The sequence below is a fragment of the Synchiropus splendidus genome, chromosome 1, assembly GCF_027744825.2.
Source record: "Synchiropus splendidus isolate RoL2022-P1 chromosome 1, RoL_Sspl_1.0, whole genome shotgun sequence".
NCBI classification, from domain to species: Eukaryota; Metazoa; Chordata; class Actinopteri; order Syngnathiformes; family Callionymidae; genus Synchiropus; species Synchiropus splendidus.
In genome coordinates, this window is record NC_071334.1 from 66,545,765 (window position 1) to 66,561,955 (window position 16,191).

The window sequence follows — 16,191 nt, forward strand, 5'->3', positions numbered from 1 at the left end:
GCACACCACACTTGGGAGAACAATGAGAAACCCCTGCAGCAACAAGGCTTCAACATGTAACCATCCGTCCCTTTCCCTTTCCCTTTTATCAATATATTCAGAAATTTTCATTGAAATTCATCTGTTTTAGTGAAATTTTGACTGAGATTTAGGACGACAATCACACAACCCCCTTAATGGTGGTAAAAAAAAATCTGGAGTCACAGGGTGTCGCGTCACTTCATAAAACACACTTTAATTCCTGGAGATGACGCCTTTAGCCATCCACTTTTCAAGCCTATTTTAAAGCAGGTCATGCTCTAGTGGACAAAATAGGCATAGCAGGCCAGTTGTGCTCCCCAGGCCTTGATTTTGACTCGTGGCCAGCGTTTGTGTGCTCAAACAGTTAGATTAATCTAGTCAGAGTGTAAAGTAGGTCAGCAACAACGGACATAAGAATACGTGTCCTGATCCGATGCAGCATCCTTCATTTGTAGAATGATAAAACAGTAACAACTACAACTGGTACAACGGAAGCCGAATATTACAGTGCTGTGTTTGTTCTGCCGCCTGCAGCCTCGGTTCATTGTTCTGTCCGTGAGTAAAGGTCATGGAGTCTGAGTGAGAATAAAAATAAATGTATTGCTAGATTTAAGGTTTGTTCTTATATTTCCGTCGTCTGTATCTTTTCCAGCGGTTCTTCGGTTTAACCTGACCGTCCTTGCATGACTTGACTCTCACTCGCTCCCCTCCAGACATGAGCCTCCCAGCCAGACTGGTGTTGTGGAGAGTTAAAGCCGAGCTGAGCACAAGTTGGAATCGCTTAAAGGGGGATTGCAGCAGGGGGGTTGTCTACAGTGTCACCACAGGGTTTCGGCTAAAGCCTCATCCTCGACCTCTGCAGATTTCACCACACGGCCCTGAGCTCTCAAGCCGAAGCTGGGGATGGAGGCCTGTGCTCCCATTAAAACTATTTAACAGAGGATTTCAAGAGACTTCATATTCATGCAGGCAAAAAAAATGCAGACACTAATGAGGCACCAAAGACATTGACATGCAGAAGACAATGATCACCTGTGAACAGGCACAGAATCTTAATCCGAAACAGAATCTAAATTCATGGCTCGCTGGTCTCCCTCTCAGAAAAACAAGACATCAGGCGTGTCCCTGCAGCCAGGCCGTTCGGACCCAGACGTGTCAAAACCCTGACAGATATTGCCAGCCCTCTCTATCAAGAGCTGTAGGAGAGATGTGCGGGTGCATTTGAGGCGCTGAAAAGAAGGACGGAAACTAAACATAGCATAGACAGACTCCATTTTTTTTAGAATGTGTTTGTAGAATGTTTGTTTAGAGTGTATATAAATATATGGAAAGACAATCTACCGCATGACTTTGTAATTGTTTGGAGTAAAGATAACACACTCTATTATGGGGGACCTTTGTGGTGGTATATCAATAATAAAAGGTAGGTATTATTCAATGAAAGTCACAAGCCTTTAAATAATTTCAATGTGCAGAGATGTGCCTGGGGACATTTTTTTGAATATTTTAGAAATAAAGCATGTGGTTTGTAGAGGCTTTGGAAAAATGAAATAGAAACATAATAATGCTTAATCAACCATTTGACAATGGTCCACAAACCCAGTCGTGGATTTATATACAAGAAAAGCTACACATCTCTTCCAATCAATCTGTGTTCACCTTTTTTTTGGAATTTGAAATTGTTAAATACATAAATACAGAAAATTTTAATACACAAGCATCAGTTTACCGTTTCCTGTCTGTCTTTTATTTTGAAGAGCTCCTCGTCCCCCATCCGGTCACGTCCTCGGTTCGCTTGATAAATGGACGCGTCTCTGGCGCGCATCCTTCCATCCAAACGCGCCTCCTCTCCTGGTCAGAGCCGCTGCAGCGGAGGCTGGTTTGTCCGGGATATGCTCTCCTAAGTCACCGGGTCCTCTCCAAAGTCCACCAGACTTTTGCCACCATTGCCCCCCACAACGGCTCCGCGGATTTACTGTCCTCCTTGGGTCCAACAACCACCCGAAGGAAGTGGTCGGTGGTCCTGCTGGTGACAGCTGTCGCGATGCTGCTGCTGGTTCTGGTCGTGCTCGTCCCCGTGCTGCTCCTGCGCCCCCCGGAGACCTCAGCCCACTACTATGAGATGATGGGAACCTGTAGGATGATCTGTGACCCCTACAGTCCGAAAGCAGGAGGAACCGTCTCTGTAGAGGTTCAGAACGGAAATGGAATCGATCCTCTGCCGCCGATGGCTCAGGGGAGCCGCGGAGAGCCAGGGCGACAAGGCAAACCTGGACCCCGCGGACCACCGGGGGAGCCGGGACCCCCAGGACCCAGGGGACCCCCGGGTCAGCGCGGCAATGGCAAGATCATCTTCCCGGCTCTGACCGGATCAGCCGGTGCCGAGGACGCGGACTTGGACGCGCAAAACTCCACCGGCAGCAGCAGCCTCAGGATCGCTTTTTACGTGGGTCTGAAGAACCCACACGAGGGGTACGAGGTGCTGAAGTTCGACGATGTGATCACAAACTTAGGGAACCTGTATGACCCCAGCACCGGGAAGTTTACATGCCAAGTCTCCGGGATCTACTACTTCACCTACCACGTGTTGATGCGAGGAGGAGACGGAACCAGCATGTGGGCCGACCTCTGCAAAAACGGACAGGTAGTTCCTGAAGTCGTAATGAAGTAAATGGTACTGTAATGTCAGATGGTGATGCTAGACGGACCGTCTGGTGCAAATGCTTTGCCAAAACGCGCCTCTCATATTTTACGCAACATCATTCAATTTCGACGAAGGAATAACGTTTATACAAATGAAAAATGACAATTTTATTCGATATTCAAATGTCATGAATAAATAAATAACTTTCAGTGAGTCAATAAATATGTTTTGTTCAAGGTGTGTCAAAGTTGCACAATGAAGAGATATTTTAAATATTTTTTGAAGTGAAGTTGTCAATACAACTCCAGCCCAAATAAGATTTGCATGAGACAAAATGTGTTAAGACTGAAAATCAAAACAGTTAAACTGTAGTGAATAATTTGACAAAAAGTACAAGGGAAAATGGCTTTTTAAAAATAAAGACTGTATAATAAAATATGAAAAAAAAATTATAGAAAAAACGAGTTGATATATAAGTTATCTTAAAAAAAAAACATCTTATAGAGCAAATAAAAATAATAATTTATTTGTCTCACAGGTGTGTATTTTATTTTATTTTTTTAAGTTTAAGTGGGTTTCTCTGCACTCAGTCAGGACACAAAATACACAAATAAAATGAATTAGTAAAACACTGATGATATTGGTTGACAATGGACTATAATGGTCACTTTCTTACATCTACGTTCATATGAGACCCCCAGGCCACAGAATCCCTCTCATCAAGCTAAGTTTAAATGGCACAATCAATACACTTTGCAAAGAAGCTCGAACTGAATTTGAATTATTGCTGATGCTAGTTAATCTTGTTACTATACCTGTAAAGCCAGCACCTCAACTGTTCTGTCCGCATCACTGAAACGAGTCTGTGTTCCAGGTCCGGGCGAGCGCCATCGCTCAGGATGCCGACCAGAACTACGATTACGCCAGCAACAGCGCCGTGCTGCACTTGGACTCTGGTGACGAAGTCTACGTCAAACTGGATGGCGGGAAAGCTCATGGTGGAAACAACAACAAATACAGCACCTTCTCGGGCTTCATCTTATACCCCGACTAACCAGCAGCACGGATCGCGGACTCTCACTGATACACAATATTTAATATGTGGTTTAGACATAATGGTTTTATCATGTCCGCAAAACACAAGCTGCCTTGTTTTGTCTTACAAAAATCCACATCCTCCATGGCAGCTGTAACCATCGCACCCAGAACTTCTGTCACTCATCCAGCCATATTGTTGCAGGCAAGGAGGAAAAATACTGGAAATGAAGATTCTGAAAAGGATAGTTTCACCAGCTTTATTCTATTAAATTCGGTTTCATTGGAATCTTAACCAACTCAAATAAGATTATCATTGCAGACTTCGGTCGAGACTGAGACCAGATCACACAGAGACAGAGAGAAGACCAAGACCTTTGAGGAGGAGTTAGACCAAGACCAAACTGACCACAGAATAAACTACTTATTTGCCTCACTGAAAGCTGTTTCTTTTGCAGTAAGACATAACTGTGTGTCCATATGGCTAATAGACTTGTGCATCACTATTCTGTTGTCAATTTGGCCTCAGTCTTGGACTCAGCCTCCTTATCCTCATCAGCTTCCTTAGCCTCCTTATCGAGGCCCAGTCATGGACTTGTATGCTTTGCTCTCAGTCTCGGGTTAGTCTCAGATCAGGGAGTCTCCATAGGCGGATGATGAAGATGCATAGAACCAGTGTGTTGTTGGGCCACCACAAATGTACATGGTGAAGCATCTCTTTTTAGAGACGCTAGTCTGCAATGATATTCTCAGTCTCGTGTCTTTGTGACTACACTTGGGCCCTTTACACTTCCCTTTGTCCTCTGAGATTCCGATGTGTTCCTAAACCAGACCAGTCCATCAAGACCTCCTTCCGAAAATGGAACCCTTCATAAGACAAGACATCCAAAACACAATTATTTGGCTTGTTCCTGCACATAGCTCCAGTCTGAGTGTTGGGTTGATGTCAGAACTCCCCGCCATGCACAAATAAAAAAGTCCAGACTGGAATATGACCAAGGAGGAGTCCTGATGTCCCTCTTCTGTGTTGTCTCAGTTGCACACGGGGCACAAATGCTGACTTGTGACTCAGACAGTCTCTGTGGAATATCAGCTGTGTTTAAAGTCATCAGCCATCCCATAACCTGGACTGTCAGTACGGTATGTGTGTTAGTGATATTCAAGTCCATTGTCCAGGGAACATTCCCAAACTATGATAAAGTGAGCCCAAACCAGACATGTAGCATGAAAACAGTCAGATGACAAGGGTGCAGGAAGGCGCCGTGGCCATAAATCATCCACTAACTGAACGTGTCCAGTAGCAACAAAAGAGTTGATCGTGCCATTGTCACTTCTATTCTGCATTCCAACCCTTCACTCTGCTGTATCTACTCTCCGTTTAGCTAATTTAATCATCTGAGGAGAACTTTGTGAGCTAACCAGCGTGATGTATTATCAAACCCTGTTGTGTCTCCTGTATACACGTGTAATTCGATGTGTGACATGACGCCTGGATGAATTATTTATCATGTGAATCAATAAATCTGTTTAAGTAATGCTTGCGGGGCTACTTGAAGAGAAAGAAAAGAGGATTCAACACTTGTGTATATGCAGCGACAAATATAACAGGTAAGATTAATTCATCATAAAAGTAGTGCACATTACATTTAAATAGTACTTACACACTAATGGAAGAAGCATAAGGATGGCAGGTCAATTTTTCTGAACTTGGTAAAATTTCAGTATTAACGCAGCAATGAGTCGATTAAAAATTATTGGTTTTGGCGGCGCCGCTGGTAAGAGAGTGTAATTGCAAACTGGGAAAACTGGGTGTATATACACCAGTAGATTTTATCATTATTATTATTTGTTATTATTTGTGGTGCTGGGTTTAAATATTGTCTAATTAGTCAGAGAACTGTTAATAAATGAATCTTGATAAATCACATTTTAATATTTGAAACCAGAATGTTCAAATTTTAGTTGAGTATGTGCTCATAAGCGTAAACATCAGGTCCCTATGGATTAGTCACATTGTACAATGAAGTGCACCAAAAAGTTGTGAAAATTTTCCCTATGAGAGAAACATTTCATTCATCTGTTGTTCGCCTTAATGATTTTTGTGTGAAATTAACAAATCAAAATTAGTTCCTGCCCAATATACTGTATATACAGGACAAATACGGCAATGCCAGTCATATTTAATCCTGCTTTACAAAACACCCTTTGATATCTAGTAGTGAGAGTTAGAGCAATGCCAGCGACTTCACCATCAACGTGATCTGAGTTCCAGCAGATTAAAACACTGAAGCCACCCTCTAATTAAGATGCGTTTGTTTAGTTTCGTCAAACTTGAGGACACGGCAAACATCTGTTTACACAGTGAGACTGTCAATTTAAATGGGAATGATTGAAAACAAATATTGGCACATCTGCTGAGATAAACCTCCATTAAGATGTTGTCTCCTTGTCCTGTTGTTCAAATGAAGCAGGTCAACCGTTTGCTTTGCTGGAGACCAAAGTTAATGACAAGGTGGTTTCTCACATCCGTCAGCATGAACACAACACGAGGCTGAGTCTCTGCTGGTGTGTCTGCATGTTTAAACATGGAATAATAATAAGTGGAACACTGACTCACTGAATACATCAGTCCACTTTCACAATGTTGTCTCGAAGGCGCCATCATTGTAAAACAAGTAGGAGACAATACGTTTTTCCTTTTTCATCTTTACAAGTCCAAATACTCCGTAACAAAATCACATCACGACGATATTTAAATTGACATATGTTTATTTATATTCAACATCATAGTTTGCTCATGTCATGGTTTTGGTGAAGCACGAGCAGAAAATGACACTGACCCAAACAGCTTCAGTATATGAAGCGGTGAAACTTCACAAATCTTTAAACCTGCAGGAAGTGCTGTGTAACAAAACATGTCGACGTGGCAAAAGTGCACAATGTCACACAGACAAAGTTAAAGTGCTTTATGACCAGGGATGGGCACCAAGAGTCATTGCCTGTTTAGAATCAATAAGAAATTGTAGGATTCTCTGGAATTCTCCGTTTCTGACTGTGAGGCATCCATCGTCAGACCAGGAAGTCGAACAGACATACGCTTGGCAAATGACCAGCTTGACAATAACCATCTTTTGCCAATGTAAGTGTTTCAACTGTGGTAGAAAGTACGTTTGAATCCTTTGAATCCCTCCAGTGCACTGACTGCACCGTGTCATCTGTCCAGCAGTCAGAGCAGCGACAAATCTAAAAGACGTCAAAATTGTGGCTTCATTTTGTTTGCAAAGGATGCCTTAGGATTTGATGATTTAATGTAGCAAAATTAGCGGCATTTTACGTCGTTTTTATATTTTGGAATTGTTGGAGCGAGGGACATCAAAACGGTCATTTAGATTCAGCATGTTGGCACAGACCTCGGGGTCACCACAAGTCCATTAAATCTGACTCCAGCACTCAAGCTGCAGCCGAACCATAAAATGTAAAACTCAGAATTACAGTGACCAGTAAACCTCTTTATTACCTTTTGGAAATCTGTCAAAACTGTCGAGAGACATGGGAGCTCATCTGCATCCACGGGGAATGACTCGCAGGCAAGAAAAAGCCTAATCTGTCAAAAGCTCATCTCCGTAATCCGCAGCAAAAGGACAAGAGAATGATCAATCACACGCTTTTATGTTCTTCTGGATATCTCCGTATCTATCTATCTATTCTCCTCCAGGCTTTATCTTCTGAGTTTATGATCTCCCACATCTCTGCCTTTTCCTCTGTAAAGCAGTAGTCAGCCATCAAAAGATTATTTCAGGATTTCAGATGAAATGGACATGAAATAAAACACCTTTTTAATTCTGTTAACATGGCGGATCATAACACATTTTCATAACATAACACATAACACAAAATCAAACCGATTGTTTCTAGAGTTAACAAAAGTATATATATATATATATATATATATATATATATATATATATATATATATATATATATATATATATATATATATATATATATATATATATATCATGGGAATATTGATGCTGAAACAGATAGGGATATGAACTGAGGCAATATCACCCTATCGATATCTTTTGGTGTTGAATCACGAGCATTTTTTATTTGTGTTTTAAAAAGGCCGCTGTTGGCGGTGCTGAAAGTGTGTAGCCCCGCCCCTTTGGGTGCCTTTTAACTCGTCACACAACTCAAAACAAACAAAAAACATGGCAGACAAGACAGATGACAGGTAGCTCAGTGAGGATAAGGTCAGAGCAAAATGTTCTCTTCTTCTGTGTCATGTTTCTGTTGCTCCTGCAGCTTCCAAATGTATCTCAAAACAAAAAAATCTTCACTATAAGCATCAGTTCGTATTTGCATCTGCATTGACTTTCCCTAACTAGTAGCTGATTTCCATCAATGAGAAGAACCGAAAACAGCAGTCAGTGTTGATAATAGTTGGTGCTGTCAAAAGTGTTAGCACTTGCCGAGGGAAGACATTTGGCCTCCAGGAGACAGTTCTACTTCTCTGAGCCAAAATCTCTTGAGCTATTAGTCATTTGTTAATATGAGCAGAGCGTTATTGTAAAACATGAGGTCAGCAAACACTTCAGATACTCACTGCTAAGACGTGACAAGGTCAAAGGAAGTCTATTCGGAGTGAGCAGCCTGAGATGGACAGATGATACACAAGTCCTGACTCATGAAGACAGATGTCGAGTGATAAACTGCAGCACAGCAAATCATACTGGCATTGTGTTGAGTTAAGAATACAGTTTGGGTTGGTTGGTTGTTTGTTATAAAGGTTTACTCCATTAATAATGTGTACTTGTGTTTTTCTAGCCAATAAAAATGTCTATTTTGTCTATATTACAGAACTGAAATTGTAATCGAATACGTTCTTGGGAATCGATATCGAGTTTTAAATTTCTGCATCGTGACAACTCTGAATATGAAAAACAGGTTTACAGCTTCAGTCGTAAAATTCAACTTCTTGTGCCAATACTCACTAATTCAAAAGTAATCCACATGCCATTCCAAATAAGAAGTTATCCGCTGTAAATGTCTAAGGTCATTGCATCAGGATTGACCTGCATTGCATGCGCAGCCTGAAAATGGCTCACTCTTCCTCCAAAATATCTTTGCACCACCCAATTGACAGCCAAAGAAAGACGCCAATAACTTTGATTGAGTATCGAGTATTAATATCTGGTCGTCACTTTCAGATAATGACCCATCATAAATATCAGGTGTTCATCCTCTTCTCAGATGGGTTTTTGTAATCTCCTGACAAGCGTTCCGTCATTCCTCGAAGATGAGGGTGGAGAAAAGGTTGAGGATATAATTCAGCGGAGCAGCAAGATTTTATTGTAACAAAGGCGGTGAGGACCATATCTTTCATCTCTCATCTGGATGGCGGCAGTGACAGGCAGCAGAAGCCAGATGAGAGAGATGATCCTCCGAGAGTTGACGCAAAGGTTAGAGCAGCCCGGGGCTGCGAGTCTGAGGAGGGAGGACTCACAAACACACACGCACACTAAGGATCCTGGATCAGTCATGCATTTACAAACTGCTTTCTGGAGGATTACAAGAATTATTATTAATAATATTCATGTATTCTGTCATTGCATGAGCAAATATGTTGTCCTCCACAATTCCTGAATGCTAAATACTCGAGGCTCACAACACTATAACCCAAATTATCTATTCAGGAACGCACCTTTATGTAACTACTATGCACTGCGTGAGGGAGAATCTTGGGAACCAGCTATGGTTGATGTGAGACCTGATAAATGAAGTCAAGCTTACAAAAGTGAGTGGGCTTGACCAAATCTGAATGAGTTATTGACCCCTGTCCAGAGCTCTAACTATGGAGCAACGGTATGGAACCCTTGTTCATACAGAACTATCCCAACAGGTGTCTCACCAAACTGGAACCAGGCGAGTCACATGCAGAGTTTTACGCAGACTCATGTTACTCATGTTATGTTTATTTACAATAAGTTGAATGACTGAAGAAATGCTGGTTTTTTTCCAGGAGTTCATGAACACATAACATTGTACAAGCTAGAGTGAAATCAGTTCAATAATTCATATGGTGGGTGATATTTTGGCCTTGTAGCGTGTGGTCTTATAGCTCCTTACTGAGCTGTCCGATGTCCAGAATTTCTTATTGAATAAAGATAACTTGACCCCAGAGCTATTGAAGCTTGACACTGAGATCTGAGCTTCAAAACCTCATTTTGTTTCCAAGATCAAACACATCACACCTTTTGCTGCAATGCAAAAAACAACTGACAATGCCAATGGCTTATGATCATAAACTACAGCAGCTACACCTAAACTCCTGCTTTCATTGCAAACCAAACGTTTCCAACCAAGAGCCTCACAGGCCATCATCAGGGAGGAAGAGCACGAACCCTGATCCAAAAAACCTGAATGTTGAAGCTGTGTGTTGGCGTGGATGAGTCTTACTACCCTCGCAGGGCTCCATAGCTCCGTGGTTAGAGCACTGATCTTGTAAACCAGGGGTCACGAGATCAATTCTCTTTGGGGCCTTCCAAAGTGTTTTTTGGTTTGTTACTTGTATTTTGGAGCATTTCCAACAAGCTGCTGTAAAGACTTGAACCAGATAGTAATAAATTGTAGAGCACTGGCGGAGCCTCCATGGAGGACAGTTGCCAGGCAGCATCCTGGTCATCTGCATCGACCTTCGCTCAAGCCCACTTGAAGGTCATGGTGGACACCTCAGTTGCCCATACTGTCCTGTCCTGAGGTGCATCTTCATCCCTGGCCGAGCCGGTAGGACGTCAATCACCTGGCTCCTAAGGTATGGTGTTGTTTCTTTCTTGGGCCATGCTGGGAGGGAAGTAATCCCAACGGCCTTCACCAGACTGACAAGCAACTGATAACACTCAACACAAAACAAAAACACAAAAACCTGAATGTTGAAGCTGTGTGTGTTACTTGGGTTTGAAAAAAACATGCAGCTCTGGAGGATGAGTTGAACATCCCAAATTTAGGGCATGTTCAAATCATCGTTAGGAAAAGAAAGACATTCCAGGCCCCAACGAGAATTGAACTTGTGACCCCTGGTTTACAAGACCAGTGCTCTAACCACTGAGCTATGGAGCCTCCACATGGATGTTAGTGTCTAACCAAACTGAGGCGTGGATGGCGTTTATGTCAACATCGTGCAACTGCTCAGCTGTGTGTGTTACTTGGGTTTGAAAAAAACATGCAGCTCTGGAGGATGAGTTGAACATCCCAAATTTAGGGCAAGTTCAAATCATCGTTAGGAAAAGAAAGACATTCCAGGCCCCAACGAGAATTGAACTCGTGACCCCTGGTTTACAAGACCAGTGCTCTAACCACTGAGCTATGGAGCCTCCACATGGATGTTAGTGTCTAACCAAACTGAGGCGTGGATGGCGTTTATGTGAACATCGTGCAACTGCTCAGATAGTGTTTGTCATCACACATTGACATTGACATTGCAGAGAAATGGCTCCATAGCTCAGTGGTTAGAGCACTGGTCTTGTAAACCAGGGGTCACGAGTTCAATCCTCGTTGGGGCCTTATTGATATCCTTTTTGGCTGTCTCCGAGTTCATTTTCATAAGCTTGTCCAAAAAACTGCAACAAGTTGATTGTCGGGACACACACATTAAAGTCCTGAGTGATTCCAGACGTGATGTCATGCAACTGATTCTCATGATCAAGAGACACAAAACATGTAGTTTAGTCGCCCCAGGTAACTCAGTGGTTGAAGAGGGGCGCAGGAGGAGACAGGCTGGGGCATCATCATTTTCTGTCAGACCCATCCCTTGATACTGTTCACAATCAAAACTGCACACGACTTGGCACAATGTCAGACAGACTCTCTCGTAAACATTCACCACGGAAACCCTGACATAACACAGTCCGTGACGTTACGACCACATGCATGTTCGGCAGAGGTGTTGCATGTTATCTTTCCTTGCACTTCATTATTTTTGTCAACACACAATCAACAACTTTGTCTTTCTGAATAAAGTCACAAGGCAGTTCTATTTCTGCGTGTGGTCCACACCCAGCACCTGGTTTGCTCACATACAGAACTTTGCATTAACAGCTTTTTTTTTCTTTTCATATGTGACAATACATTTACCAATTCATGGCTCCATAGCTCAGTGGTGAGAGCACTGGTCTCGTAAACCAGGGGTCACGAGTTCAATTCTCGTTGGGGCCTTCCGAAGTCTCTTTTGTTTTGTCACTTGTATTTTGGAGCATCTCCAACAAGCTGTTGTAAAGACTTGAACCAGATAGTAATAAATTGTAGAGCATTGGCGGAGCCTCCATGGAGGACAGTTGCCAGGCAGCATCCTGGTCATCTGCATCGACCTTCGCTCAAGCCCACTTGAAGGTCATGGTGGACACCTCAGTTGCCCATACTGTCCTGTCCCGAGGTGCATCTTCATCCCTGGCCGAGCCGGTAGGACGTCAATCACCTGGCTCCTAAGGTATGGTGTTGTTTCTTTCCTCTGCCATGCTGGGAAGGAACTAATCCCAACGGCCTTCACCAGACTGACAATCAACTGATGACACTAAACACAAAACAAAAACCTGAATGTTGAAGCTGTGTGTGTTACTTGGGTTTGAAAAAAACATGCAGCTCTGGAGGATGAGTTGAACATCCCAAATTTAGGGCATGTTCAAATCATCGTTAGGAAAAGAAAGACATTCCAGGCCCCAACGAGAATTGAACTCGTGACCCCTGGTTTACAAGACCAGTGCTCTAACCACTGAGCTATGGAGCCTCCACATGGATGTTAGTGTCTAACCAAACTGAGGCGTGGATGGCGTTTATGTCAACATCGTGCAACTGCTCAGATAGTGTTTGTCATCACACATTGACATTGACATTGGAGAGAAAGGGCTCCATAGCTCAGTGGTGAGAGCACTGGTCTTGTAAACCAGGGGTCACGAGTTCAATCCTCGTTGGGGACTTTCTGATATCCTTGTTGGCTGTCTCCGAGTTCCACTTTCATAAGCTTTTCCAAAAAACTGCAACAAGTTGATTGTCGGGACACACACATTAAAGTCCTGAGTGATTCCAGACTTGATGACATGCAACTGATTCTCATGATCAAGAGACACAAAACATGTAGTTTAGTCGCCCCAGGTAACTCAGTGGTTGAAGAGGGGCGCAGGAGGAGACAGGCTGGGGCATCATCATTTTCTGTCAGACCCATCCCTTGATGCTGTTCACAATCAAAACTGCACACGGCTTGGCACAATGTCAGACAGACTGTCTCGTAAACATTCACCACGGAAACCCTGACATAACACAGTCCGTGACGTTAGGACCACATGCATGTTCTGCATGTTATTTTAACTTGCACTTCATTATTTTTGTCAACACACGATCTACAACTTTGTCTTTCTGAATAAAGTCACAAGGCAGTTCTATTTCTGCGTGTGGTCCACACCCAGCACCTGGTTTGCTCACATACAGAACTTTGCATTAACAGCTTTTTTTCTTTTCATATGTGACAATACATTTACAAATTGTTGGCTCCATAGCTCAGTGGTGAGAGCACTGGTCTCGTAAACCAGGGGTCACGAGTTCAATTCTCGTTGGGGCCTTCCGAAGTCTCTTTTGGTTTGTTACTTGTATTTTGGAGCATTTCCAATAAGCTGCTGTAAAGACTTGAACCAGATAGTAATAAATTGTAGAGCATTGGCAGAGCCTCCATGAAGGACAGTTGCCAGGCAGCATCCTGGTCATCTGCATCGACCTTCGCTCAAGCCCACTTGAAGGTCATGGTGCACACCTCAGTTGCCCATACTGTCCTGTCCTGAGGTGCATCTTCATCCCTGGCCGAGCCGGTAGGACGTCAATCACCTGGTTCCTAAGGTGTGGTGTTGTTTCTTTCCTCTGCCATGCTGGGAAGGAACTAATCCCAACGGCCTTCACCAGACTGACAATCAACTGATAGCACTCATCAAAAAACCTGAATGCCGAAGCTGTGTGTGTTACTTGGGTTTGAAAAAAACATGCAGCTCTGGAGGATGAGTTGAACATCCCAAATTTAGGGCATGTTCAAATCATCGTTAGGAAAAGATAGACATTCCAGGCCCCAACGAGAATTGAACTCGTGACCCCTGGTTTACAAGACCAGTGCTCTAACCACTGAGCTATGGAGCCCTTTCTCTGCAACGTCTATGTCAATGTGTGATGACAAACACTATCTGAGCAGTTGCACGATGTTGACATAAACACCATCCACGCCTCAGTTTGGTTAGACACTAACATCCATGCGCAGGCTCCATAGCTCAGTGGTCAGAGCACTGGTCTTGTAAACCAGGGGTCACGAGTTCAATTCTCGTTGGGGCCTTGGTGATAGGTTTTTTGGCTGTCTCTGAGTTCCACTTTCATAAGCTTGTCCAAAAAACTGCAACAAGTTGATTGTCAGGAGACACGTGTTAAAGTCAAATGGCTGGTCCACCTCAATGTTCCCTCTCATTTTTCATGTTTCTGAGCAAACACACAAACTCTCTGAGCAGTCACCAGGACCACTATGAGCTACCTGTCGTTGTCGGCTGTGGTGACAGCTCATCCATTTTGCAGGCTATATCTACACTATACTGTGATAAACACAATAAAATGAGTACCTGGCATTTGCATGTTTGTTGGTGGTGGCGGTGGCGACTCAGAAACCCCTCATCCTGCACACTACTTGTCTCAGGTTGAGGGTGAGAGATTGTTCTGTTGAAACTTGGTTCTATGACATATGTGCTCCCTCCTCTAACGGCCTCCGCTATTGGTTATTCCACATCGAGGCACTGGCCTCGGCCTGAGACCTCAGTTGATTGACTCTGCCCAGGAAGGCACTCCTCACTGTGTAAAACACCCCTCGTGTGGATCTAAAGGTCTCACACCATCCAGTTGTCCTGCCTCTGGTGTGCTTTCCTTTCTCCAGGAGTTGCTGGATAAAGGACGGGCGGCCTCTACACTGAATGTGTTCATGGCAGCCATCTCTGTGGGACTCCAGGGCCTGGGCCGTTTCTCTGTGAGAAGTCACCTGATCATCAAGAGGTTTCTGCTTTGTGCCAGACGGATTAGCCTCCCGTAATGAGCCTAAACTCTGAGATGGAATCTGCCAGTGGTCCTAGAAGGCCTGTGTGAACCTCCATCCCAAATTTAGGGCAAGTTCAAATCATCATGAGGAAAAAAAAGAAACTCTAGGCCCCAACGAGAATTGAACTCATGACCCCTGGTTTACAAGACCAGTGCTCTAACCACTGAGCTATGGAGCCTCCACATGGATGTTAGTGTCTAACCAAACTGAGGCGTGGATGGCGTTTATGTCAACATCGTGCAACTGCTCAGATAGTGTTTGTCATCACACATTGACATTGACATTGCAGAGAAATGGCTCCATAGCTCAGTGGTTAGAGCACTGGTCTTGTAAACCAGGGGTCACGAGTTCAATCCTCGTTGGGGCCTTTCTGATATCCTTTTTGGCTGTCTCCGAGTTCGTTTTCATAAGCTTTTCCAAAAAACTGCAACAAGTTGATTGTCAGGACACACACATTAAAGTCCTGAGTGATTCCAGACTTGATGACATGCAACTGATTCTCATGATCAAGAGACACAAAACATGTAGTTTAGTCGCCCCAGGTAACTCAGTGGTTGAAGAGGGGCGCAGGAGGAGACAGGCTGGGGCATCATCATTTTCTGTCAGACCCATCCCTTGATGCTGTTCACAATCAAAACTGCCCACGACTTGGCACAATGTCAGGCAGCCTGTCTCGTAAACATTCAGCACGGAAACCCTGACATAGCACAGTCCGTGACGTTACGACCACATGCATGTTCGGCAGAGGTGTTGCATGTTATCTTTCCTTGCACTTCATTATTTTTGTCAACACACAATCAACAACTTTGTCTTTCTGAATAAAGTCACAAGGCAGTTCTATTTCTGCGTGTGGTCCACACCCAGCACCTGGTTTGCTCACATACAGAACTTTGCATTAACAGCTTTTTTTCTTTTCATATGTGACAATACATTTACAAATTCATGGCTCCATAGCTCAGTGGTGAGAGCACTGGTCTCGTAAACCAGGGGTCACGAGTTCAATTCTCGTTGGGGCCTTCCGAAGTCTCTTTTGGTTTGTTACTTGTATTTTGGAGCATCTCCAACAAGCTGTTGTAAAGACTTGAACCAGATAGTAATAAATTGTAGAGCACTGGCGGAGCCTCCATGGAGGACAGTTGCCAGGCAGCATCCTGGTCATCTGCATCGACCTTCGCTCAAGCCCACTTGAAGGTCATGGTGGACACCTCAGTTGCCCATACTGTCCTGTCCTGAGGTGCATCTTCATCCCTGGCCGAGCCGGAAGGACGTCAATCACCTGGTTGCTAAGGTATGGTCTTGTTTCTTTCCTCTGCCATGCTGGGAAGGAACTAATCCCAACGGCCTTCACCAGACTGACAATCAACTGATAGCACTCATCAAA

General features: G+C 43.6%; 1 protein-coding gene and 12 non-coding genes across 13 annotated transcripts; 8 read left to right on the forward strand and 5 right to left on the reverse strand.

Moving 5' to 3' along the window:
• The first annotated feature begins 1,893 nt into the window (after positions 1–1,893).
• LOC128765103 (complement C1q-like protein 2) lies at positions 1,894–5,198 on the forward strand. The gene is made up of 2 exons (XM_053875561.1): positions 1,894–2,665; positions 3,540–5,198. Exons 1-2 carry the CDS (start codon positions 2,066–2,068, stop codon positions 3,717–3,719), a joined length of 780 nt encoding a protein of 259 aa, XP_053731536.1. The 5' UTR covers positions 1,894–2,065; the 3' UTR covers positions 3,720–5,198.
• A 5,551-nt stretch (positions 5,199–10,749) lies between these two features.
• On the reverse strand, positions 10,750–10,822 carry trnat-ugu (transfer RNA threonine (anticodon UGU)). The gene has a single exon. It is a non-coding gene; the product is annotated as a tRNA-Thr (tRNA).
• Positions 10,823–11,003: 181 nt separating this feature from the next.
• Positions 11,004–11,076, reverse strand: trnat-ugu (transfer RNA threonine (anticodon UGU)). Its single transcript has one exon. It is a non-coding gene; the product is annotated as a tRNA-Thr (tRNA).
• Positions 11,077–11,193: 117 nt separating this feature from the next.
• Positions 11,194–11,266, forward strand: trnat-ugu (transfer RNA threonine (anticodon UGU)). Its single transcript has one exon. It is a non-coding gene; the product is annotated as a tRNA-Thr (tRNA).
• Positions 11,267–11,844: 578 nt separating this feature from the next.
• trnat-cgu (transfer RNA threonine (anticodon CGU)) lies at positions 11,845–11,917 on the forward strand. Its single transcript has one exon. It is a non-coding gene; the product is annotated as a tRNA-Thr (tRNA).
• Positions 11,918–12,412: 495 nt separating this feature from the next.
• trnat-ugu (transfer RNA threonine (anticodon UGU)) lies at positions 12,413–12,485 on the reverse strand. Its single transcript has one exon. It is a non-coding gene; the product is annotated as a tRNA-Thr (tRNA).
• A 117-nt stretch (positions 12,486–12,602) lies between these two features.
• On the forward strand, positions 12,603–12,675 carry trnat-ugu (transfer RNA threonine (anticodon UGU)). Its single transcript has one exon. It is a non-coding gene; the product is annotated as a tRNA-Thr (tRNA).
• Positions 12,676–13,241: 566 nt separating this feature from the next.
• trnat-cgu (transfer RNA threonine (anticodon CGU)) lies at positions 13,242–13,314 on the forward strand. Its single transcript has one exon. It is a non-coding gene; the product is annotated as a tRNA-Thr (tRNA).
• A 489-nt stretch (positions 13,315–13,803) lies between these two features.
• On the reverse strand, positions 13,804–13,876 carry trnat-ugu (transfer RNA threonine (anticodon UGU)). Its single transcript has one exon. It is a non-coding gene; the product is annotated as a tRNA-Thr (tRNA).
• Positions 13,877–13,993: 117 nt separating this feature from the next.
• trnat-ugu (transfer RNA threonine (anticodon UGU)) lies at positions 13,994–14,066 on the forward strand. The gene has a single exon. It is a non-coding gene; the product is annotated as a tRNA-Thr (tRNA).
• An 849-nt stretch (positions 14,067–14,915) lies between these two features.
• trnat-ugu (transfer RNA threonine (anticodon UGU)) lies at positions 14,916–14,988 on the reverse strand. Its single transcript has one exon. It is a non-coding gene; the product is annotated as a tRNA-Thr (tRNA).
• Positions 14,989–15,105: 117 nt separating this feature from the next.
• Positions 15,106–15,178, forward strand: trnat-ugu (transfer RNA threonine (anticodon UGU)). The gene has a single exon. It is a non-coding gene; the product is annotated as a tRNA-Thr (tRNA).
• Positions 15,179–15,754: 576 nt separating this feature from the next.
• trnat-cgu (transfer RNA threonine (anticodon CGU)) lies at positions 15,755–15,827 on the forward strand. The gene has a single exon. It is a non-coding gene; the product is annotated as a tRNA-Thr (tRNA).
• Positions 15,828–16,191: the final 364 nt, after the last annotated feature.